Here is a 27123-nt window from a genome sequence, read left to right as displayed (position 1 = left end):
TAGCTTGATAATTTTTCCAGTTAACTCTCCATGTGGTCAAAAACTAGAATTTAATCTTTGGTGTCTGAAATCCTGCCCACAACTTGTAGAAGCTACTGCATCTGCGTGAGAACAACAGTCAGGTACAGTATACACAAAATACTGTTGTTATAGAGTACATTTTTATTAAAAAATCAGTTTTAAACAATGACACCCATCTTACTTTTATCTGAAACACTGCACTGTAATATCTCCTGGCCCATATTTTTTTTTCTAAACAACCTACACAATCATACAACAATATTTCTCAATATTGTGCAGGATTGTTCTGTTGTGTAGAGATGTTCGAAACTAATATGTGGATGTCACCTTCATTAAACAGTGTGATCATCAGTAAACAACCAAAATCCTAAGCATAGCAGTCAGAAGCCAGAGCCCGAGACTCCTAGCGGGGTTTTATCACAGAGGTAGCAGAGCTCTCCAAATCCTCAAGGCTGAATCCAAACACACTTAATGGAATCTATATGAAGCCTGTTTGACCCCAAAAAAAAAAAAAAAAAAAAAAAAAAAAAAAAAAAGTCGTTTACAGGTCTCTTAACAGAAAGCTAACTCAATCAGTCATCATAAAGGTCTGTGATGTGGTTCTGTTTTAAAAAGCAGGAGCAGACAGCACACAGGTCACTTGCCCATATTTCCACCTATACCATTCCTGCAAAGAAATCAAAACAGTAGAACGAAATCTGCTACCAATGTGCAAATAAATCATGAGTCTGAAATGCTCTGGCCCCCTGCTTCTCACACTACTTTGTTAAATCAAAAGCTGTGGTCTTTCTGAGAAAGAGAGACGATGTGACTCGTTAAACCAGTGGCTCAAGCTGTCCAGCCCTCCTGCTTATTGTATTTTAATGTTTTCTTTTAGATTACAACAAAAATCCACTCTAAACTTTTTCACCAGTTCACTCAAAGTCCATGACTGAGAATAAGCTAGCACTGAGCAGTTGAAGTAGCCATATGGGGCAGCGCAAAGTTTGGTAATGGAAAGGAGAATCAGAAAGAGTAGAGGTCGCCTCGTTAGTTGGCTTTGGCGCGGAGTTGCGCTCTCTTGCCCGTGACGGCCTGGAAGCCTGTTTTAATGCTGGCCACAGAGCAGCGTGAGTGACACGTCTCACACTGCAGGAAGTACAGCCGAGTGTCCTTCTGCAGGATGGTCTCTGGAGAGCGGCACGTGTGACAGGTCACGTATTCCTCTGTAAAATTCAAACGGAGAACAAAAATAAGTTGTTAGATAGCAGTTATGCACAGAAAAAGGCAGCTGTTTTTCAAAAAAATAAAATAAAAAAATCAGCATGTTTAGCGCAGAATGCAGAAAGGTGCTAAGTGATGTCAAGCATTTTATCACTTAACCAATCAGATCACAGCTAGAGACTATATCAGGAATACAGACAACTCAAGAGTGGAAAGATTAAGACAGTGTGTAAAGCTCGGTATGTTGACTGCATTACGAGCTACAATCGTGAATAAAACGAGCCACCTGGTTGGTCCAGCCAATCATTATCACAGGCACATATTTAGTCACTTCTGTCTGAGCAAAAGTACTGTTTTCAGATTATACCATTTCATACCAGAAGTCCATATTATAATTTGGGATTCTCCCAACAACAAAGCAACAGTCAAATCGACTTGATACATTGAAGACATACAGTTAATTGTAGAGAGCTACATGGAATTAAATGAAAAAGCTTCCTATTCCATAACACCTAGTTCTTTCAACAGATGAACACATTACTTATACAGCATTAGTTTCAGCAATGAGAGAATAAGATGTAGAATTCTCTCGCTGCTGAAACTAAAGATGTAGAAGTAATGCGTTAGCCTTTTGAAAAAACTATGTGTTATGGAATAGAGAGCTATGTCGAATTAAATGAAAAAGCTTCCTATTCCATATCACGTAGTTCTTCCAAAAGGCTAACACATTCGTTCTACAGCTTCAGTTTCAGCAACGAGTGAATAAGCAGAATCATAAATGGCTTATTTTCTACCACATGATGCACTACATATGGTGTAGATGTTACATCCTATGTAGTGCATATATACACCTAGTAGGAAACCTTTACGGATTATGTCTATCGTGGAAACAAACAAAGAAGGTTGGGGCCATTGTTAGGGACAGAGTCACATGCATAATATCCAGAGTAACCTGAAAAATTACTACTACTGTCTTAATGGAGCAAAACACCACAAATAATAAGCCATTGTGGTCCAAATTTGACTCCATCAGCTTAGTGAGCAGTTTCCATTTTAATGTTCTCTCCACATTCAAGTAAAGTGGAGCTTGGGTTCGTCTAACTGGAAAAAACTGTGCAGGAGTGTTGCCAAGGCAACGGCTGAGTGGACATGTATTATTGTAAGGACTTTGTCACAGGGGAAGTGATAACAACAAGGATAGAGGGCTGTGTGCCGGTCTGTCTGTTTGCAGTAGCACCCACTTTCGTTTCATTTTCTGCCTCCAAAACCAAAACTGGTCAGAAATTCATCTTTATTATTAACACTAATAACTAAATCTATGTAGACAGCTACCTAGGTTGGTTAGATAGCCAGCAGAATCAGAAACAGGGCAGACCTCAATGGTAACAGTTGTTATAAGGGCTTTTCGCACCGCTTTAGTTCCAGAACTAAATTTACAGTACTAAAGTACTGGGTGATTTTGGGCAAACTATACCAGTACCGTTTAAAGGGGTGCAATCGCACCGACAGTGACGTCATTTGTGCTACTTGCGTCACGGATAGTACCAGGTGTGCTGGTTAGACCCTGCTCCGGAGTAGGAGCTAATTTGGTTCTTGCAGTCCGGTACTAAAATCGCACCCAGTAAAAACGCCAAAAAGTGGGTAGTTCCACAATTAGTTCAGGTACTATGGAAAGGTTCCCGCGGTGCAAAAGGCCCTATAGTTACAGTGTGTGTGTGTGTTTATACAACATCACCACAAAAAGCACAGAAATTTGTCTATACATCAAGAACACCCATTATGAACACAGCTTTGGAATTCAGACAGTGAAGTGATCTAGACTTTGAAAAGCAATGTGTATGCTTTGAAAAGATTCATTATCTCAATGTTTTAACAACTCTGATTTAAATACATTCTCCCATTACAGTGAACCATCCCACAAACTCATGCCATATGTGAGGATCACTACATGACTCACTGATGTATCTTCTCAAGACGTTCTCTATTTGTTTTTGCTGGAATCGCCCCTTGATCACCAGCTGGTTATTTCCATCTATGGAGCCGCTGCAAAAACATCACTTACGTTAATACAAATGATTACAGTGGAACAAAAAGCATGCAGCCTAGCACGTCATGCAATATCCATGTTTACCTCGTTCCCAACTCCGCCAGTAAGAAAGCCAAAAGATGTTTTGGCTGTCGATGCAACCTGCACAGAGACACAAACACAAACTATTAGACTTTCATATTCATCGTAGTACTGAAAAAATGAAATGGTCAAGGAGATAAGTGATGCACACTCACAGTTTGCAGATGTCAGTGAAGTTGACGAAAGATGTTTTCTTTGTTCCCACTCGCACCACTTGAGGTGGCTTCATGACAAACTTCCTCTTCTCTCCCGCCACCATGTCGGGATTTTTCTCTCTCATGATGTTAAAGACGCGACTTAGCAACTGTTGACACAGATATTCTCAGATGACCACGAGGGAAAAAAATAAATAAATAAAAGATCTATAAAATTACCCACATGCAGTATGACTCTTAGGGTGCAGTGTTTAGTCTGTTAGAATCAAACCCTGGTGTGTTTAACCCTCAGTGCGGTTCATTCATGCAAACGAGACAGGACAAGGTGTGAACCAAAACAACCGAAGGCACTTCAGCAAAGTGTTATTCTAGTGTAGTTTAATTGTAGTGAGAAGGTGAGTCGACTCTGAATCAACTCAGCTGCTGAATGTGAACCAAACATGCCGTTTGTTTCATCAGCATTTATCAGTAGATGCGAGCTGATAAACTGAGCCAAAGGACAGAGCTATAAGCGGCATATGTTCTGGATATTTGGGCCAACAAACAAACAAACAAAAAAATTCATGCTGTGTAATCATTTATTTAGTGCCAGCTCCATGTTCTCTCTGTGCACTGGTCATTTCTGTGATTTCTACATGCAAGAGGTGTTTTTTACCCTTTTCCATTGCTGTACCAGTAAATGGAAAAGTTTTATGTGCATGCTTTCAGCCCTACACATCCCTCAGCCAACATTTTCTTTTACTTTTAAAACAGTAAATACTGAGTACACTGATGAACAGAATCCAACAAAGACTGAGATATTTTAGAAATATTTGTAAATCCAGAGGTTTTTTTTTTTTTTTTAGGAAAGCTCACTTGAGCTAATCAAGTGATCTATTTGGGACAAATCAGACTCACAAAGCCAAAACAAATGGACAGGAGATGCTTTCCAACCAAAATTCAGCATGCATTGTTTCTCTTCTAAAGGGGAATTGGCAAATAAAAGAGGGATGTTTCACAACGTGAAAGGGAGGGGAAAAAATAAAAATAAAAAAAGCTTTGTCTTACTTTATGACCACCTGTTTTGTGAAAGCTGTTCACATAATGCAATCACACAGGAACTAGGAGAATGTGTGTGTGTGTGTGTGTGTGTGTGTGTGTGTGTGTGTGTACCTCGTCGTATGTGTAGTCTCTCTCTGAACCTGCCCAAGCTGGGCCAGTCTGAGAGCTGAACGTGATACCATCTGCATTTTTACTCTCATCGTCCTCCAGAGCTGCAAATAGGAAAAAAGAGGAAAAGAAACTATCATGAATGACAAAATACAGACAGTTTCCTATGAGAAATCATATTCATGGCACCTTTTTAGAAACTCATGTTGTCTAACGGTACAGGATCCTTTTATTGCCAGGTGCAATGAGGGGAGAAATCTAAATGCTGGCGAAGATGGATAGGAAAGCCTTTTGCTGTACGTAACATTGACGGCTTGATAAAAACAGAATTTGGCAACCATTTCACATTTGTGGTAACTTGTAGTTTATCAGGCAACAATTTTGCGTTTCGCATAACTCTTTCTGTGGGAATTTAACACACACAATTCCTCATATTGAAACCCTCAAGAAAAATAATAAGTCTCTATTAATTTAATTCAAGATTTTCTTTTGACTTCACAGACATGCAGATGCTTTACTAACATAGCTAAATGGTGAAAATCATAATCAAGTACAGCAAAATGTTCGCTCACCGTCGTCCTTCTCAGCCATATCACCATCCTCGACAAATTCCACCTTCTTGGGCTTCTTCTTCTTCGCTGGCAACATCAGGTCCAAGTCATCATCTTCCATCACTTCAGGCTGCTCACCTTCAATCTTCAGCTCCTGGGTGCCAATCCAAAAAATCACAATTATTTCAATCAAGAGAGCTTTAGCTTAAATAGATCATTTCTTTCCTTTAGGCTTGTATCAAGTTGATTCACTAGTTTAGGTGACTCAAGTCACTAAATGATGAAACAGCAGTACAACTTCGTCTTATGCAATTTTAGGTCAATAGAAAGATTGGGGAAAAGGCTTGACTGTGGACACAAGATGGTTACAGACCTTCATGCCTTCTTCGACGTCATTGTCAAACACTTTCTTGGGCTTCTTTTTCTTTTTCTTCTGATTGAAGAAATTTAAATCGTCCAAGTCATCTGTGATCTCTGTGGAGAAGCAAAAGAAAGATTGCCATCATTCTGTTCACTATCAATTAAACAAAAAACAATATCCTAGATTCCTGAACGGGATTGGACAGCACAACTAAGAAGTCAACAAACCCCCAGAAATCTTCTGTAATACATTTACAAATATTTACAGTTTCAAGAGCATGGTTCCAAGTCTTGTGTGGCCTAGTGCTTAGTTCCTATCCCTATCCTGCTTAAAACATGATTACACTGCATTTCTTGTAAGAATACACAAGAGGAAAGAGAACAGTTTTGGGGTCACTGCATGACCCAGGGTATAGGTATTAGTTTTGTCACCTTTTTTCTTCCCTTCCTCTTCCTCAGGCTCCACCTCGCGCTCCTCTCCTGCCTCAGGCTCGGCCTCACGAGGCTCGGCCTGCTGCGTCTCCTCGCTGAGTCCATCACCTTCTTCATCGAGCATAAAGGGCTTCTTCTTCTTCTTCTTTTTCTTGGTCGTGGTGGGGTCGAATAAGATCTGCGAAAGAATTCAAGTCCAGTTTCAACATCCTGAGGATGACTGTGGTTATATGCCTAACTAAAAGAGATGCATCCAATTTCTGCATTTATAGATGTGATGCTGATCTCAGAGCTCTGGGTATTGGTTGTGCTCTAATACTCTATATTTAAACACTATGTAGTGCACTTATATAAACGGTATGGAGAGGGGCAATTGAGATTTGGCCAGCCTTATTCAAAGCAGTTTTAGAAATCTGTATGTGCTTGTTTGCATTTGGATACTGTTTGTTTGTTTATTTATTTGTTTGTTCGTGTGTATGTGTTGGGAGGAGGGCTTTCCTGCTCCTTTCAGTGCTCTTTTAAAGACAACGAGGTGGCTCCCCATTGAAAATTAGCTTCTATGGCACTTCAGAAAGGTAAAACACGTGCTACATGAGAAGGAACAAAAAAACAAACAGGTCCAAATATCTTAGCAGCGCTGCAAAGGTCATATTATAACCAACTGCTTATTTATTACAGACAGAGGTTCGAGGAAAACGAGACCCATTTGCTAGCTTACAGCTACTAAACGCAGCTCACTGTGCGTTAGCAGAGTTAGCTCTCGTGCTAGTTAGCTACCTGATAAGGCCCAAAGTCATGGTGTAACGCATACACTTCTGTTTCACTGAAAACCGAGGGTAAAGAACGATAAACAAACTCGTTTCAACTCACCTCGTCTTCTGACATGGTCGCTGTATCAAACTGGTGTCTTCAAAAGCGCCTTAGTGACAATAAACAGCTAAATGGCACTGAACCTCTTTACCATAAGTGTCTTGCATCAGCAAATGGAGCCCGAGTGCGCACGCGTACTTCCGACGAGTAATGATGACGCCAAAGATGCAGCGACGGAAAACGTGGTTGGCGCCCCTGTTTTAATCCTACCTATATTCCGACAAATTCCGCCACCGCCCTTCTGGGCTGATTTGACACAATGTGGGTGGGCTTGTTGCTGCATTCAACTCACTGGCCTAATATCACCGTCAAGCCTTTATTTGAGCTATTATAGGATATTAGCTGTGTGGAAGATTGCACGTTCTTATATTGACTACATTTTTTAAATCACTTTATACCATGATATAGGGAAAATAATAAAACACTGACATGTCAGTTGTGTCTAGCTATCTCTGTGTTGCTGACTTATATATATATATATATATATATATATATAATATATATTGTGAGGAGTAACACTGTCTAGTCATTCCAGGAGGCCATGACACTTAGTGATTCTCTTTATTGCAGAAAACTGAATTCAGCTGACCAATTTTGGGATGTAAGCATTTATCTGAAGCACATTTACACATATCCAAACTAAAAAACTCTAGGACAGATTTCACACAACTGCAGTATCTACAAATTTATTTAATGTAACATGCTTCTTGCACCTTTGGTGTTTGGTATTACACACATTAGAATATTCATGTTAAGACATGTCATGTCACTGTTGCATGTTGCATAAGCATGCCAATTATTAAGGCACATAGCAGCTCACATACATTTTCATATGCTTAAAGTGCAAAATGAATTGCATGCCTGCTTGATGCAGGACTTCCCACCAACCATAACACGAACAAAAACACCAGCACGAAGAATCGAACATTTTAATGATCTCTCAAATAAAAGTCTTATCTGAATAATCTCAAACATACAAATGTACACATGACACACCTTGCTGTTACATTTCAGGTTCTTTACAAAAGATATAGTAAGTCCATGTATTCCTAGGGATCTTTTCAAATAAACAAATTAGCTTTAGAGTTTGCTTCCAACTTTATAACCCTTCCACCCTAATGAAAAGTGATACATCAGATTGACGTGCTTTGAGATTTCAGCAGGATAGTTTCAGGTAAGATACAGCACTTTGTTGAGATGTCAGTGAAGAAATTGTGGGCTGTAACTATTTGTGATGCATTTTTTAAATCTTTTTTTGATGTAAGAATCTATGATCAATGAAATATAAAAAAAAAATATATATATATATCAAAACAACTCTGGATGTTTAAATAAAGCTTCTAAAACAAAAGCACTTTGAGATCAACCTTAGAATATTATCAGACCCAAAACTATTCCCTGTATCATAACAGTCAGTGGAGATGCTTTAAAATGGAGGCTCTCAAATCAAGCATGCAAAAGACGCGATGCTTGTATATACACAAGTGATGTCATCACCATGAAAACACAAAGCTATGAGTGGATTGGCGTAATCCTGATACTTACCAAACAGACTATGGGGATGACATGAATCCCACTTGCTGTAGGTGTTTAATAAACAGATAGAGGTAGATGTCTAAGTGGGTTCAGTATGATTACATTCCAATTTCAAAAGGGAAAATGAGCAACAATAGGAGAAGAACATCAAAATATCCATAAACAAACCTTAGCCAAATTGTTTCACGAATAAAATTTCATCTGATTGTTTGTTTTGCTTTCATAGCCTCCTTTACATCCCTATGGACAGTTTTTTTTGTTTGTTTGTTTGTTTTGTTTCTGGACCTAAGCCATTAATTGGAGCTACAATTTCCTAGACAATTGTTTTTGCAACGTTAACTCTCCGAAGGTGTTCGAGTCGACTCTGAACATCAGTCCACCACAGCGAGTGATTAGACAGTCCGGATGTTTGGGCTTGGTTCACATTGCCCAAGCTTTCAGCTCCTCCATATCATCTTCATCCTCTTCCTTTCTATTCTTAGCTGTAGACAGAAGAACAGGGGGTTAGAATAGTCCTATGGCTGGGACTGGTCTATTTCACTCTCTTAATAATTCCTTATTAATCCCTGTGGCTGGAATTTAACAGGAAGTTTCCCTTGGAATAGAAACATTTACTAGGGGTGTAATGATTCAAAGTTTGATTCGATATGATACGGTGGTGTCTCGAAAAAAATCCATTCTTCAATACAGCAAAAATACATACACTGCCTGAATATGTATGTGCCTCTATGTATGTACATTATACATGTACAATAACGGAAACTTTATAATGACAAAGTGTAGTTTCGCCTGAGACCTTCGGCCAGGAAAGGTGGAGAGAGACATTGCTGTGTGTTGCTTCTTGTTTTTGTTTAGTTTTTCTGACCAGTACAAAGTGTGAGGTCAGGCCAGATGCATAGACATGATTGTGGTATTAACGCTGGTTGTTGATGCCAGATGGGCTGTTTTGGGTATTTCAGATACAACAGTCTCAAGAGTTTACACAGAACGGTGAAAAAGGACTCAAAAAACGTCACCTGGTCTTTTTCCAATCTTCAGCTGTCCAGATTGGGTGAGCCTGTGCCCACTGTAGCTTTAGATTCCTGTTCTAGATTGACAAGAGTCAAACCCCATGTAGTCTTCTGCTTTTGTAGCCCATCCTACTCAAGGTTCCATGTGTTCTGAGATGCTTTTCTGCTCACCACGGTTATAAAGAGTGGTTACTGGGAAGTCTGGCCAGTCACCTCTGACCTCTCTCATCAACGAGGCGTTTCCGCCCACAGAAATGCTGCTTGCTGGATATTTTTTTGTTTTTCGCACCGTTCTGTGTAAACTCTAGAGACTGCTGTGTTAAAAAAATCCCAGGAGATGAGCCGTTTCTGAAATACTTTTATCACATTTTCCAATTATGATGTTTGACTTGACCATTAACCGATGCTTTTGACCTGTATCTGCATGATTTTATGCACTGCTCTGCTGCAACAGGATTGGCAGATTGGATAACTGCATGAACGTGCAGGTGTTAATCAAGTGAACGGTGAGTTTATGTACACATGCATAGCGATGGTTCTGAGTACGTTATTACTGCCCCTGTCTGTGTTACCTGGTTGGGAAGGTAATGAGGTTGAAGGCACGCTGGGCAGTGAGACATTCTCTGGGCCACCAATTTCCAGCAGGGTATTGTCCAATTCCTCCTGTTCCAACTCCTCCAGTTCAGCGAGCAATTCATCCTAGAAAAGAGAAAACACCAAATAAATAAGTCAGTGAGTTTAATCTATTATTAAGTGCTGATTTTATCTCAGTATCATTTTTTTTATTTTACTAATTAATGCACTTCCTAGTATAGTCTACATAATGAGCTAAATTGACAGAGATCTGCTCATGCTTAGAAATCCAATAAAATCCCACTCTGTAGGTTATTTGTCCATAACAGCATAATACAGTTATCCAGTTATACTACATGTTTATACTTTAGTTTTACCCTTATTGTTCTTAGTTTAGCAAAGTGTCATTCAGCTGGAATGCAGTTTGGAATTTCAAAGCATTACCGTGCAACCAGTTCACTTGGGAATTTACACGCTTTCACATACTGCACGTTCAGTGATAAAATCCAAAGCCTAATTTGTACGCGCTTGAGGAATCCAGTACCTCGTCAAACTCTTCTCCAAAGCCGACTGGTTTTGAAATAGCATCGGAGATCTCCTGTGCCAGCTCCTGCTGTTCTGTGATGTCCTGCATGAGCTCGTCCACTTTGTCTATATCCCTAAAAAACCCACAAGAGAAATTAAATTAATAATGATCAAAGAATACAGTCACATTTACTTTAGTCAGAAAGTTTATGTACAGCTGGCATTAAAAGGATCATTGAAGACCACAAAACCGTACATGTTCTGGTGAGCGTTCTTCATGGCCTTGGCGGCGAGGCCCATGTTCTTGAGCACCTCTGTGTTAGTGTTGGCGTTCTCCAAAGCGTCTCGCTGATACTCAATGGTGGACAGAGTGCCGTCGATCTGAGCCAGCTGCTTTTCATAACGCTTCTTCCTCTTCAGGGCCTGGAGGGCAGCTTGAGAAAGCAGATAACATCCATTTACACACAGGAATCGTTCATTTTCTCTCTTTCCCTTTTCATTACTTCCTTATATTGTGTTTTGTTTATTGTATTCTTATTGTACTTCATATTTAAGTGGTTGTGTGTTTTGCGTACTCTGTGCCTTATGTTACTTTACAAGCACCATAAGCAATTCAGTTTACACATTTCCTGATATACTGTGCCAACAATAAATAAATTTGACTTTGAACACAGTGGCACTGTTTCCAATCGCTTAATCGCTTCATTGAAGGAAAACTCCACCCTGAAACGGAGTAAATACGTTCATATTTGTGATAATGATTCTGGTGCTTAATTGTTTCATGGTGCTGTATTTTCATTATTCCTGTGAGAAGTTAGCAGTTGTCTGTCATGCTGACGTCACAGGGAGACATTACTAGCACAGTTACAATGGTGATTAATAGGGAACAAACTTCACAGATACGTAACATAAGGGATAAGATCCAGGTTTTGGTTGTGAGCTCCTAAAAATGAAAGAGCATGTGCTTCTTTTCTCACTTATCATTTTCCAGTGACGTTTAATGTCATATTATTGATAAATCCAGCAGAAGAGTAGTGGAAACAACAAACACTGGACTCAAACTTCCAGAATGCAATGCAGATATACAACCAGTTATGGCAGAGTTAACTATCTATAGATAAGATAAACATGATGGCACTGACGGCAGTATTAGAATTAAAAGTTGAAACTTTACAGATGTGGCAGTGAGACAGACAGACAGACTTAAAGCACTAAAGCGCTGCTGCTTCGCTCTCTTAAAGTAGAGCTGAAGCAAGGCTTACTTCTCACACGCACGACAATCAGCAGGTTTTGTGACATTGTGAGTATTAGGAAACTACCACCACGGCATTGTGGGTAATGTAGGAACCTGACAATTAGACTGAAAATAGAGAAAAAAAGCTCTCTTTATCTCTTTCCAAAATATATCGTGACGTCACTGAAGGTCATGTGTTGCTTACAAAGATGAATATGAAAGTCGTTCGGGATGTTTTTTCACTTTAAAGGAGGGTATGAGATTAGGGGGTTTCCAAAAAATAAATAAATAACTAAGTAAATAAATAATAATAATAAAAAACTCCAACTGAAAGACATAATAGAAGTTTGAAGAGGTGATGATGAAAACACTGATTAGCTGTTGGAGATTTGGGTATTTTGAAATGTCTGAGTGTGATCTGGGCTGTTTGACATTTTCAAAGACCCCCCCCCCCCTACACACACACACACACAAACAAACAAACAAACAAACAAACACACAAACAAACAAACACACAAAAACACACACAAACACAAACACACAGACACACAAGCCGCTAGAAATGCTGAGTAATAAGGCAAAGCTCCACATTGCTTGGGGCTGGCCTTGTTTCCGTGGTCTGTACAGGTTATTAGACAGCTGACACATTTTGAGCCGCCTAACCTGCCGCCTACCTATTCACGGCCAACAACAACTAATTACAGCTAACAGTTCAGGTAACTACTGAAATAATAAGCGTCAATTACGGTTTAACTCGAACCTCGTTTGTTTTTCGTGCCGTTCTTCTTCGCTGTTAGCAGTTCCGCCTCAATCTTCTTTTCCAAAAATTCCTGCTTCTTCGACAACATCTCCTCCGTCTCGCGGAGTTTCTGGATCGCATCCTGAGGACTCGGGGCTTTGTCCCCTTTCCCCCCGCTCCCGAACAACTTCCCAAACAAAGACATGGCAGCTAGAGGTTTCTGTTTAAAACACACAAATTAACCTCAACAACGTTCACGTCTGTCTCCTAAAAAAAAAAAATCACTGACGTAGGGGTTGTTGATGCTCGGACTTCCGCCTTCAGGCCCGCTCACGTCACGTCACGTTACGGTCCCATGGCGACTGGGCTCGTGAGCGCCACCATAAGGCACGCGCTGGAACCGCGCTGGAAGGCACTGTCACTATGCAGAAGATTGCGTTCCAGAGTGCAAAGCAAACTAAACGTCAGTGCGCATGTGCGAACTCATGATGTTTTCTCCTAGTGTGCGCGATATGAGCGCGTGTGTTCGTTTATAGCGTTATTACTTTTTTCATCAGCATAAAGTGAATTTCACGTCGCCTGTTAAATAGTGTGTAGTTAAATATACATAATTTAAAGTATAGAATGTATTGTTGTCAGAGGTTTTATTGATAAATCTACTCGTTAGTCGGATATACTTGCTAATTCTAGCTTTCGCCGTGTTTTCAGTGTCTCTGTGTAACATAGCAAGAATTGATGCGCCAGGTTAGAAACTGTAAATGTCTAGTACTTCAGATGCATTCTCTTGTTCAGACAGTAGGGTTTATTATTATTATTATTATTATTATTATTATTATTATTATTATTATTATTAGGGGGCCAAGCACTGAAGGTGGATAGGCACCCTACTGCTATTCTATGTTTCTTTTTCTTCTTCTTCTTCTTCTTCTTCTGGCTAGGGTGTCTATAGCAGCCAGAAGAACCGTCTGGAAAAAGTTGTGAAATTTGGCACACACTGATTGGGGCAGGTCTAAGGAACATTCTGACCAAATTTGAGCCAAGTGCTGCCAACACTCTAGTGCCACCATTGGGTCAAATTTGGGCCTAATTTGGAAGTACATTTATGGTCATAACCTTCGAACCGTGTGTTCAAAATTTAAACGCCAGTTCCCTGGGCCGAGACGAGTTCAATGCACCCTATGATGTCAATTTCTGTCTAATTAAAGTTTCTGTTTTTTTTGCTACTCCTCCTACAAATTTTGAACAACCATCACTAAATTTAAACAGGATGTGAGGCTGTATCTCAGCAACAAGTTTGCACACTGACACAAAACTTGGTAGGCATCTTCAGGACCGTGACCTGAGGCTATGCAATAAATTTCATGGTAGCACCATATACTGGTCAAAAGTTAGAATAACATGCATAAAATGCTTACATCTAACTGCCATTTTTGCTACTTGTCCTCCAAATTTTGTCCAATCTTCAACCACATTTGGCTCACATCATCTTGAGACCTGTCTGAACAAAAGTTCTCAAAGGAATTTTGATATTCAAACCTATATTCCTGTACCACACTGGCAAAATCAAAAAACAGGATGTGAAGGTGTATCTCAGCAATGCATCACGAAATTTGATAACTACGTTCAGGACCATGCCCTGAATGTACCCAAGAAGTTACGTGACTGCGCCACCTTATGTTCAAGAACTGAAACAACTTTCTTTTTTTTCCCTTGTATCATTTGAAGAGTTTGTGATAAATTCACAGTTCATTTTTTCTATAATTCCCTGCAGTATGCAGAAGTGAACGCACACCAACATCTGAAATTCAAGTGTTCTTCCTATTGGCCATCTTGGATTTTGTTAAAAACTCTTTTTTTGCTACTTCTCCTACAAATTGTCTCCAGTCATCACCACATTTGGCAAACATCATCTTCAGAGTAAGCCTCACAAATGTTATCAAAATAATTTTGAATATTTCAAACGGTTTGTCCATAATGGGCCAACAAATCTGACAGCGAAGCCGCCAAACAGGAATCGACGCTGTATGTCAGCAACGAGTTTGCGCACTGACAAAAAACTTGGTAGGCATCTTCAGGACGTCCTTCAAATTTTGACAATCTTCACCAAATTTGGATCACATCATCTTGACACCTGTCTAAACAATGCTGCAGCAATGCCACCCTGCTTCCCATTTGTTCATTCCACCACTGTCCATGGTCAAACATACACATCATGAGTGAAATTACAAATCACTCTTGAATCCCTTTGCCTAAAGCTCTGTTTTCTTGTGATTCTTTAGGCAACAATAGTAGCGTGTCTGTGAATGTGTGTTTCACCGTGTCTGGGTGCTGGCCCCACCAAAAATGCTGCTTGCAGCTTTAATAATAATAATAATAATAATAGTAGTAGTAGTAGTAGTAGTAATAATAATAATAATAATAATAATAATAATAATAATAATAATAGTGTATGTGTGTGTCACACAACCTGAAGTTTTGTTGCAGACATAAACTGTATTGCACAATAAGTAGTCTGTGTTATTTTAGGTTAATTATCTCAGGTACACACTAGGCTTTACTCTGAGAGCACATGCACCTAGAAAAGTGGTTTCCCTGTAGTATATTGCCAGTAGATTACATTTACTTTACATCCTACTATAATGGCACAGTTTCATTCAGCACGTTTCATCCATACTTCATTCTTTTACACTAGACCACAGAGAGAACTGGCTGAAAGGAGGTTTCCTCACACAAATATTACAAAATATTACTATTGAAATGGCTTTGACATTCAACAGTGATGATTGTAATCTGTCTCTCTTTTTCCTCTGAACTCTACAAGTTTCATCCATATGCTTTTATAATTAAGAAACAGGTGAAACAGATTATACTGACACTCCTGGAAAGTGGTTTCCCCAGTATATTCTAACTGGTGTATGATTAAAATAGTGCAGCAATGCTAGTAATGTGTCCATGTTTTATCAACTCAATTATTAATGATATTTCACCCACAGAGCATTCATTTCAACTGCGAACAGTGTGAGAATTTATAAAGCCCTACAATGATGCTAATAGTGTTGACATTACATATAGCAAGTTTCAGCTATACAACAACATATTAATAACTTAGAAAAATATAGAAATAGAATAGAAAAAAAAAGTGACTCAGTGTGCAAATGTGCACGTGCATGGTGCGTGGGATTGACCTGCATCCCATCCACAGTGTGTTTCTGCCTCACACCCAGTGTTTCCAAGATAGGCTCAGGATCCACCACAACCCTGACCAGGATAAAGCGGTTACTGAATATAAATGAACAAATGAATGAATTTGCTTGCCACAAATTTTTTCTTTAGTAGAAGTAGAAGAAGAACTACTCCTTCATCTTTCTTCCTGTTGGCTATGGAATGAGAGTGAAGTAAATTATTACAGGCTACGAGAGCCTAGCTTTATTACTGATCAGAAAACAATTTATTTTAATTATATTTTGGTTAGCTGTCAAATGTGTTTTACAGACTACCAGCCAGGTTAAATCCGTTTTATCAAATATTAGCAAAAATAATGTTTATAAAAAGTAGATACAAATGACATTTTATGACATTTTAGTCTAAGTACTGAATGCAAGTAAATAGGCTACAGAATATTTTAATCTTAAAAAAATAGCAGTAACTGTCAGCAATTTGCCATCATTGTCATTTCTTTTGCTGCAGCAGCCATATAATAGGTCTATTTCATTTGATTTTAGATTTAAAAAGACCACGTGTCCATGATCATCATAAGAAATTACAAAATCTCTTGTTCTACTGGTAGATTAGCCCTGATCAGTGTCCTGAACCATGTTAGATGCAAAACAGTACTAGCAAAAACAGTGTTTTGCTGTAATTCATTCCTCATTATGCAGTACACACTGTAATAACATTTCCCTTACTCTTTACTATGGAATTGATTCCGTGCCAGATAATCCTATTTAAATGATAAATGTTGATCCTACTTCTCCTTTATACCAGCTTTCGAATTACATACTTACCTGAACTATCCAATAGGTGGCGATATTACTCTATTACTTTCCCAGCCTGACATAACGAGAACAGTCTAGTAGGCACAAGGGAGAGCATTTGTTACATATATATATATATTTAAAAATTAAAGCATTCACATTAAGGACATTAACAAATGCCTCCTTTTCATGTCTGAAGATACAGTATTGCTGACAGCAACGAAAAAACTTTGGGTCTCATTTATCAAGCTGGATACAAACTGATTAGTTCATAAATTGTAAAATCATATAAGAAGACATAGAAATGTAAGCCTAAACTTTGACTGATTGACTTTATATCATATAATATGCATGGATTATATATATATATATATATACTGCTCAAAAAAAATTCAAGGAACACTTTTTAATCAGAGTATCAAGTCAATTAAACTCCTGGGATATTGATCTGGTCAGTTAAGTAGCACAGGGGGTAGTTAATCAGTTTCAGCTGCTTTGGTGTTAATGAAATTAACAACAGGTGCACTAGATGGGCAACAATGAGACGACCCTCAAAACAGGAATGGTTTTACAGGTGGAGGCCACTGACATTTTTTCCCTACTCATCTTTTCTGACTGTTTTTCACTAGTTTTGCATTTGGCTAGAGTCAGTGTCACTACGGGTAGCACGAGGCGATACCTGGACCCTACAGAGGTTGCACAGGCAGTCCAACTCCTCCAGGATGGCACATCAATACGTGCCAGAAGGTTTGCTGTGTCTCCCAGCACAGTCTCAAGAGCATGGAGGAGATTCCAGGAGACAGGCAGTTACTCTAGAAGAGCTGGACAGGGCCATAGAAGGTCCTTAACCCATCAGCAGGACCGGTTTCTGCTCCTTTGTGCAAGGAGGAACAGGATGAGCACTGCCAGAGCCCTATAGAATGACCTCTGGCAGGCCACTGGTGTGAATGTCTCTGACAAAACAATCTCAAAAACCACACAAAAGACCTAAAACTCTAAAAATGCCAAAAACATTTGTCCATTGGAAAAGGGAAACATGTTTCTTGTCTTTTGCAGCCTTTCAAGTATTTAATTATTTGCATATAACAAGATCATAGGTTATTTGCTATATAACAAGATTTTATTCTTAAACCCAATCTGGCAACCATGTCATTAACTATCCTGTTTGCTCTCCTCCTCCACTGAAAATGTTCATAGAGTAAACATGGGGCAGCACAAATCCTGCCTCTATGGATCTCTATTAGTGCCCTATGATTGCTATCTTGAAACAAGAGCAAATCAGCAGTACATTGGCTTTTGTCTGCCAAATAACACAATTTGAAATCACTGGCCGCTCAAAAGAGGTAATTAGTATTTCAGTGGAATTTAAATGTATTGAGTTGTGAATGAGGATTTTATGAAGATTAACATTTGTTAAACAGCTGATATAAATGCTGATAAACAGCCCCATATGGACAAGCCACCACTGCATTAGTCTTTTTTCTTTTAATTTTAATGTTTTGAATGACATTGAATTGGTAAATGAATTTAAGCTGCTTTTCATTTTACGGTAGTACAAATTAATAACACAATGTCTTGTTTGAACCACTTTCACCCTTATACGCATCATATCATGGTGTATCAAATGCCTTTTCCTAGATGGACCAATGCTCAAACCACTGTTTAAGGGACTAAATTATTCTGGGCCACCGGAATCTCACCTCAGTGTGAAAGAATACAACAGTAAGACTTCCTAAAGTAGTATAATGTGTGTCCAGTCCAAGTGCCCAATTTTTTCTTCTTCCTTTACAGTATCATATAATGTGTTGCATAAAATCTCTTATTTTCCTATATTAAGCAATGTTCACACCAATGTTTAAGGGGACAAAATTTTGGACCATCAAAATCCCATGACTAAAATAGGATCATTTTTCTCCACCCTGGTCCAAAGTCTTCTTTACCCTATGAAGTGTTATACTTTCTAAAATCATTAGATCACTGTTTGAAGTGTTAAAATATTTTCAGCCAGCAAACACTACCCGCTGCTACACTATGCTGCCCTTAATCATTCTCTCCTTATTTTCTGATCTATTTTATTGAACACTTGACATGTATTGTCTGTGCATGAATGCCTTTAATAACTTAATGAGTGTAATTAATGATCTCTTAAGTATGCCTACTTGTATTACAGCCTTGAACTATTTATCTGTATTCTGCCTTTGGATTACGTTTTGCACCTGTCTGCTTGAGCTCTGTGTTTAAAATGTGTTTGTTTATCAGCTCATGAACTGGACACAAACTGAATTTTAACCAACTGCACATGAATTCACACAACTCTCATCTGTTATGCTTGCACTGAGAGGATAGTTTATTCCACAATCATTAGTAAAGTGGATTAAAGTTTCAAGAATAAAATCATTAGATCAGTTTATTATATAACATGCAAAGGTTAAGTATACCACCACCAAGACTCCTGCACGTTATCATGTGCCTGGTTGCATATTTAAAGCTGATTCCTTTTCAGACTGAAGAGAGGCCGCTGGGGAGAAAGCTGCAGTCCCTCTAGGTATACCTTCAATAGCAGTAACAACAACAGGGGGAAAAAAAGAATGGTTGTAATACTGCCCAAAAAAAAACCAAATAACATAATACATAAACTAACTTTCATACTGTATTCAAGAAGTGACATGATTCAGAATAAAGATGAAAAATAAATTTAATTTAAGTTTGGAATATTTTTGCAGTATATTTTGTGTTGTATCATCTTTTGAGATTTAGTACAAAATTAACATTACATAGTGATGTTAGTATTTGGCCTCTTTTTAAAATTTAAATCTACCTTGTCCTTTAAAATTTTTCACTGTGGCTTGGACTTGCAATTTTTACCTTTAATTAGTAAATAATAAAATATGAAAGGTTGTGCTATTATAGGAAAATCAATCAAAAAATGGTTTGATTACTGTTACCACCCTGAAGTCGATTATTTTCCAGTAACAGCTGTGTTTTATTTCTCTTATACCACAGCAATGATTCCACTGATTAAAATTTTTTAAATTTATTAATGAACAACACATAACACTTTTTATAGTTACATTTAATGCAATTATATGCCTTGAGACAAATTAGTTCCTGTTATCACTCACATTATAGCAGATATAAATGGAAAGTCCTCTGTCTTAAAGACCTTGTTGTGTTACAAAACACTGATACCAGAGACTCTTACCATAGAAGTTGAATAAACGTCTCCTTACAGAAAACTACACGATATCAGGGATTAGATGTATTGCTTTGTTAAATAACCACATATTTATTATTTAGATTATTATTTAGTTGGACATCCATGTGAATGAGTTATTACTATATAAATGATAATTTATTAGAATGAGCGCTTTAATGTAAACCTGTGATTTGAATTTTAGCCAGCACTATGATCAGAGCTGCTGTTACAGAAAATCGAGAAATCATCAACACTATGTTATAAATACAATATAATATATGATACAGTATATGTGGGGCTCAACATTAGATGAATTTCATCAGATATATGAGAGAGAAAGAGAGCAACTCACAGTTAGACACAGGAGTACCCTATTTTCAGGTACTTATAGATTTCAGAGCAGGGGTCAGAGAAGAAATCATTCGTAGCAGGCACCTCACAGCTACTCTGTCCATTACATCTGCAAAACAAACAGGTTTTCATTTGAATTGTCTCCACAGATATCAGTAATGTATGCTAATGTTAATGGTCATGTAACTTAATGATAAAGGTGACACTTCATTTAATACTTCTGTTACCTAGCTGCAACTATATTTAGGGCACAAGACATGTCGCAATGTGTGTTGGAGAGCTCATTTTCAGATTGGCCTGAAGAACATGTGGTGGTATCGCTTCGGCCGTATTTAGCACTGTTGATCTTTATCTTGCCAGCACCTAAAATTAGAAGAATTCGGTACATATATATATACACACACATATATATATAAAAGACCAAATCTTTTGTGAACAAATCTAGATCTAGCTAGATCTGCTTGGTATAACACTCACCATTACTCAGGTTTCCTAGAACATGCATTTATAGATGGTGCTTAAAATCTTTAATAGGTTATATACAGTACTGTGCAAAAGTCTTAGGCACCCTATTTTTTTTAGTACATACATTGTTATACATTTTTATTTCTTGACTTCTACATTATTGATTCAGTACAAAAACCTTTTAGATTTCCAAACATTAGTTTTCTAGCACAAAATTAAATGTTACAGAAAAATGTTTGTATGTCAGTAAAGAAAGCAGCATATTACATGAGACCACTTTTCAGACAAAAAAAACATAATGAAGGCTGCTGGATTTTGCTGCAAAAATAAGAAGCAAGTGTGACAAAGTCTCCAGAAGAACTGTAGCTGCTTCTGCAAGATGCTCAGCAACACTTACAGCTCATTTCCTTATAAAACTGCACAAATTGTACCTGAGACTACTATTTTTTTTTTTAAAACGAATGATCATCACACCAAATATTGACTTTGTTTCATTTATTACTGTTTACTGCTCTTTATAGTATTTTTTTTAATTTAGAAACATTTCATTTCATTATTTTTGAAGGCGTCTACAGCATTTCTTTGCATGTGCCTAAGACTTTTGCACAGTACTGTATATATATAATGTAATATGTTATTATAATATAATATAATATAATATACAAAAAATTAGGGGTAAAGGAGCACAAACCACATGTCAGCTTAGCAGTACCGCCTTCACAGGTCACAACATCCCCTGAAGGAAACAGAGTCATTATTGAAGTTAAAAAAAGAGGTTTTATGTTGTGATTTTGGTTTTATTTCTGTAATTAAATGTTAGAATTTTTAAATAAGATGTGATAATGAGGACATTTTTTTCATGAGTATTGTAAACAGAACAGGGAGTGTAGAGCTGTCAACAATTTTTGAGTTTACAAATAAAAATAAGGTATCACACAATCACAACCCAAAAGTATTGGAACAGCAAGGCCAATTGTTTTGTTTTTGCTATACACTAAAGACGTTTGTGTTTGAGATCAAAAATGATGAACATAAGACTTTGTGAATATGAGAAATTCAGCTTTCATTTTCTGATATTTACATCTAGATGCGTTAAACAACTTAGAACATGTATAACTAGATGTAAATATCAGGAAATGAAAGCTGAAATTCTGATCTATCATCTCATATTCATCTTTTGATCTCAAACCCAAATGTCTTCAGTGTATAGCGAAAACAAAAGATTGGCCTTGCTGTTCCATGCACCTTGACATACTGCAGGAATGAGAATTATCATTTGGTAATGTTGCAGGTGCATAAAAGATAATGTATGCACATTTAAAGTAAAGATCATACTAAACATTTTCAGTGAGGTAAAATACTCCACACTCTTTACCAAAAGAGATTTTAAAAAAAAGAAAGGATTGTCAGGGAGAGCAGATTACTCACTAGGAGATGGATTACACGTGTAGGACACGGTGAGGTATTTAACAGTTTTTTGACAAGGATCTGTAAAGATGGTGGATGAAGCTTCTACAGTGCAACTCTGATGTCCATTGCACCTTTAAATCAAAGTAAGATGTTAACATAGCCTCTTTGAGCAATGGACAACAGGTAAATGCATCTTATAAGTAAAACATTTATTTAAAAAAACAAGCACAATAGTTACAGTTGAGCCACATGTGGGAGACTCAGTGTGTTAGGAGCGTAGCAGTTGTTTTTGAGGGTCAAACCAGTAGGGACTTCATGTGAACAGGTTACAGAATCAGCACGCCCGTAGTTCGCATTTATGATTTGAATAGAATCATCTCCTGCACAGATATACAGGCAAGCTTGCTATAGATTCACAACATCAAAAGTAATAAAAAGCTTAACTATAAGGACAAAAAGTTCTTACCACAGTCCAGTGTGCGGTAGCTATTTTCACAGACCGCAACAACCCCTAGAAGAAGGACACAAAGTGAAATGTATACAATCTGACAATACACAACATAAGTATTCATAGATAATTCCATCAACAAGCTATTAAAACCCAACACTGCTCGTGGGGGGTTTGGGTGGGGTGAATACATATGCAACCAACAAAATTCTGCTTTTTTCTATAATTAACCTTTGTGTCACAATAAAAGTATTTTGCACCTTCAAAATGTTAGTCAAATCAAATGGTAAAAATCTCAAATAAGTCCATTTCAGTTGCACATTTGTAACAGGTAAGCAGTAAACCATATAGCATTCAGAAATTATCATATGGATACAAAAACAAACAAACAAAAAATTAGATGCAGTATGTTATTTTTTTTAAAGAAAATAGAAAGAGGAAGAACTCAGTATATTATATTAAATTATGCCAAATATTGAATATCTGTATTGGGGCTAAGACTGGCATTAACAGTGGATCAGTATTGGATTGGATTCTATTCATTTCACTCCCCACATGTGTGGTGTGCATGTGTATGTATATGTGTGTGTGCAAATTTTTTTTTAATAAATATATGACGTCACACTTTTCCTTTCAGTTGGCAGCCCCCCTTGCTTCAAGCATCTTTCTGCACTCCTGATCAGAACATACGCCACTTATTCCTAGAGACATTGTTAACCAATCCAAGGTGTCTGAATGTATTATACAATAGTTAATACATGATGTGTATGAATGTGAGGGGGTTGTCTGCTGTTAATTTTGTAGATTTGTTGCTCTTATCTGTATACAATGAGCAAATAATTAAGAAACTCACTATTTAGAAGCGCTTTGCATAACAAACAGGAAGCCACCAACCATAACACTGATCACACATCATAATTAAACTGTGCCTTTAAATTCTTTTTTTAAAAAAGTATCCTAAAAATAAACTGAATATGTCACCCCTTTTCAGCAGTGTAACGGAATATGTTACTGATTACATTTAAGACTACTGAGTATTCAGCCATTAATTTTATCCAGTTAATCCAGTTAATAGTGAACATCCTGTACTCTGCACTGTGATGCCAATTCCATATGGGTCTTCATAAATTCAAACACACCCCACTCTATAGACTACTTACGGCCACTGATGCACTCGTAAGTGGTCTGGTAGTATTTGTAGGTTCCTTTACATGGGTCAGGGGAGTCAAGCACATCCGTATTCACCTCACACTCTGTTAGTCCATTGCATCTGTTTGGGTAAACAAACCAAATGCTCTCAGCAGAGTTATGTGTTGGCTTATTCAGAATTTGGAATAAATAGCAGAACTATGCTGTGTATAAGTCCTCTCATAATAATGATCACAGAAGAAAAAGAAAATGGCAGTGCCTCTCTATCTAGTTAGAAAGGGGTGAGGCAACTCTGTGAGAGTGAATTGTCTTACTATCCTTGTGAGGACCTTCAACTGACATAATTATTAATGCAGCTAATTAATATGACGCTTAACCCTTACCATGACTTCAAATTTTTGACTCTCAGTTTTTTTTTTTAAATGACTTACAATTAATTAATTAATTACAAGCCTGGCCAGGGCAAGATGTTATGGTGTGATGGACCCCAGTGTAAAGCAGAGCTACTGTTACTACACTGAAGTTGATTATTTCAGCCTGCCTTGACGTATTTTATTCCTCTAATTCCGAATTTCTCAACTATTACAACTGGTTACTTATTAAAGAAGGATACATCATACATCCCTTTATTGTTATGTTTGATGTTGTGGAACATCAAGTAAGACATTAGACATTTCCTCACCAGCACAAACTTGTTTTGTTCCTCTCTCTTGAAATTAATAAGACAAAAAAAAAAAAAGAAAGAAAAAAACAGTGTGTCCTGTTACTGTGAAACTGCAAAGTTCATAGTCCTCTGACCTTGATTTGTTGGAAGCCTTACTGACTTTACATAAAACTCCTTTCATAAATACTAAATAAACATCTGTCAACAGTGTGTTAACCATACAAATTCCTGTGTAAGCAGTTATTCTAGAAAGAATAATGTATTAGAGCAAGCGTATTAATATAAACCTTGCAACTACACTAGTGCCTATTGTATAGAGCTGCTGTTGTAGAAAATTAATCAAAACCTTGTGACCAATTAGATTCGAGCATTTAGCAGCACAGTGGTAAAAATTATTTTAAAGAATTATATAAATGACATTAAATCACTTGTGTTTCAATTTCTGCCAGTTGTGGTAGATTTGTTGTGTATATTATAACCCAACAAACACTGTACCTTTCAGAAATATCTGAAATAGGAGAGGAACAGCTAGTGCCAGTAATCTGAAGATTTGGAGGATGTGGAGTTTTGCAGATGGTACTATCCGTACGGCCGTACAGAGTAGACTTCACCATTATCAGTCCAGTGTCTGAAACCATATAAATATAAAAAGTCTTTACGATTCAAAGAAATTCATATTTATTACAGCAGTGCTATATCTAGTTTCCTCTAATAATTCAATGTTTACATACAACTATACAGAATGAAAGACAATTAAACTTACCACAAGTGAGGCGATGGACATCACCATCGCATGTAATCACACTCTCTGAAAGAACAGATTATTCACACAGATATTTGAGCAAGTAAACCTGAATTATTTGTTCATTTTCTCTGTGAAACCATTATCACATGCTAGGTTATTTAAAATCATGGTGTTTGACTGCATTCAAATATTACCTCCAGAGACAAGCAAGCCAGGTGCTGCAATAAGTACTGTAAAGCAAAACACAGATAGCTTACTATCCAAAGAAAATAAATTTCACTACTTGTTTACTACTTCCCCTGTTAAGTTGGATGAGGTAACAGTTAGCTTAACACACCCATGGACTGCATATGGAAAGCATAGATGAAACTTACAGGTGAGTAGAGTAAGCTTCAGGAAAGGCAGCATGATGCTGAATGTGTTGAAGCAGTGTGGATGTAGATGCTGTTGGATGTGCTGCACCACTGGCACTGATCTCTCTATATATAGTATATTGAGTACCAGTAATTGAAAACAAAATACTTACACTAAAGCCACTCCCTTGACTTTTGACACATTATTATGAACAATACACTAATCCTTAGTAGAGCCTCCCTTTATTCTTCAACCTCAATTCATCATGGCATGGATTCCACAAGATGTTTGAAACATTCCTTTGAGATTCTGGTCCATGTTGACATGATTTCATCACACAATTCCTGCAGATTTTTCAGGTGCACTTTCATGCTGTGAATCTCCTGTTCTACCACATTCTAAAGGTGTTATATTGGCTTCAGATCTGGTGACTGAGAAGGCCACTGAAGAGCACTTAACTCATTGTCATGTTTGGGATGACCTTTGCTTTGTGACATGGTGCATTATCATGCTGGAAGTAGCCATTAGAAGATGTTGAATAAAGTGCTCAGTGAGTGTATGTTTATGAGAATTTATATTTTTGATGTTAGGAATAGGAGAAAATGACATTTTATGTTATATTTATGGAAATATGCATGCTCCTGATTGGTTATTCTGATCCTGTTTGTCACCATAGCAGCTGGTAGCCAATAGAATGTATTTAAACAAACTAAGGTATATGTTCATTTGACATCTGGGGCAGTTAAAGGCTGATCTGTGATTATTAACCCTCTCACCAAAGTTGTTCACACATTTTTAATGCTTGGTAGATACACTGTGCCAATTGTAACCAAGATAAAATACCTAGGTTTCAGTCTGGATAATCATCTCAGTGGAAAAGGTGTGAGTGAAAAAGACCTCTAAGCGTTTACACTTCCTTACTGTTAGGGTTAGAAATGGGGCCCCTTTTGAAGCTCTTTTTCAGTGAGGTGCAACAGGCAAGGTACAAAAAAGAGGAATGAAAATAATGATGAAGGTTCAAAGGATCCCCCTATATCTTCCAGACTTATAGACATGGAGTATATAGGCCACTGTAAAATTAATAAAGGACATGCATCACTCTAACTATCTTCTCCGCAATCTCTTCCCACCTAGTATGGGAGAGAGAACAGGTCAAATTCTGTGGGAAACTTTCAGCTGTCACTCTTAAATAAAAAAAAAAAAAAGAGACTGAGAAATGTGAAGTGCACCATTCCATGTAGCATTAGGCTTTTTAATATTTTGTAATGCCCTTTTTAGCCAGTCCATTTTACTTCCTATGTATTTTATTATTTTATGTTGGTTTATTGTTTTTAATGCATACATATTTTATTCATTCTTTTCTTTACTTTAAATTCTCTAATTGTGTATTCTGCATTATTCAATTATTTGATTGCAATTCAGAATGTGTCTTTAACAAACTAAGCTAAATTACAGTTGAGGAATGTGAAAAGCATGTTAAGCACTAGATGCTCAGTCCCTACTTCCTACTTTCTGACAATAGTTGCATTGTGTCTAGTGAAAGACCTTTGTGTGATCTTTGACTTCAGTCTCTCATTAGAATAAATAATTATTAAATAATTAAATAATATTACTAGGATAACCTTTTTCATCTCAGAAACTTTGCTGTGCTAAGAAATATAAAGTCATTACATCACGTGGAAAAACTAGGTCATGCTTTTGGCATATCTAGGTTAGATTAATGCCTTGTTCCAGCAGTTGCATAAACAAGCTCCAGTATGTGCAGAATGCAGAAAATTTGATCATATTACTCCTGTCTTATACACACTACATTGGCTCCCAGTAAAATTTTGTGTTGACTATAAAATACTGCTAATGACGTACTGTATAAAGCAATGGTCT

The 27123-nt window shown here is 37.5% G+C and overlaps 3 protein-coding genes across 3 annotated transcripts; all 3 read right to left on the bottom strand.

The window, feature by feature from the left end:
• Positions 1-139: 139 nt before the first annotated feature.
• Positions 140-7029, bottom strand: eif2s2 (eukaryotic translation initiation factor 2, subunit 2 beta). The gene is made up of 9 exons (XM_026925266.3): positions 6870-7029; positions 6000-6177; positions 5581-5681; positions 5229-5361; positions 4660-4760; positions 3508-3656; positions 3356-3412; positions 3182-3267; positions 140-1226 (listed from the first exon to the last, which is right to left on the bottom strand). The coding sequence occupies exons 1-9, from the start codon at positions 6882-6884 to the stop codon at positions 1051-1053; spliced, it is 996 nt and encodes a 331-aa protein (XP_026781067.1). The 5' UTR covers positions 6885-7029; the 3' UTR covers positions 140-1050.
• A 755-nt stretch (positions 7030-7784) lies between these two features.
• Positions 7785-12811, bottom strand: LOC113533263 (charged multivesicular body protein 4c). Its single transcript, XM_026925267.3, has 5 exons — positions 12508-12811; positions 10770-10947; positions 10533-10647; positions 9988-10114; positions 7785-8887 (listed from the first exon to the last, which is right to left on the bottom strand). Exons 1-5 carry the CDS (start codon positions 12689-12691, stop codon positions 8826-8828), a joined length of 666 nt encoding a protein of 221 aa, XP_026781068.1. The 5' UTR covers positions 12692-12811; the 3' UTR covers positions 7785-8825.
• A 5972-nt stretch (positions 12812-18783) lies between these two features.
• Positions 18784-25408, bottom strand: LOC113533314 (rhamnose-binding lectin). The gene is made up of 12 exons (XM_026925371.3): positions 25263-25408; positions 25083-25118; positions 24907-24951; positions 24639-24771; positions 23491-23600; positions 22349-22393; positions 22121-22262; positions 21901-22013; positions 21164-21208; positions 20235-20370; positions 20009-20116; positions 18784-19011 (listed from the first exon to the last, which is right to left on the bottom strand). The coding sequence occupies exons 1-11, from the start codon at positions 25294-25296 to the stop codon at positions 20011-20013; spliced, it is 945 nt and encodes a 314-aa protein (XP_026781172.1). The 5' UTR covers positions 25297-25408; the 3' UTR covers positions 18784-19011; positions 20009-20010.
• Between the last annotated feature and the right edge of the window lie 1715 nt (positions 25409-27123).

The sequence above is a fragment of the Pangasianodon hypophthalmus genome, chromosome 8 (genome assembly GCF_027358585.1).
Source record: "Pangasianodon hypophthalmus isolate fPanHyp1 chromosome 8, fPanHyp1.pri, whole genome shotgun sequence".
Classification (NCBI taxonomy): Eukaryota; Metazoa; Chordata; class Actinopteri; order Siluriformes; family Pangasiidae; genus Pangasianodon; species Pangasianodon hypophthalmus.
Note: the sequence above shows the minus strand (reverse complement) of the source record. Positions and strands in the feature narration are given on the sequence as shown.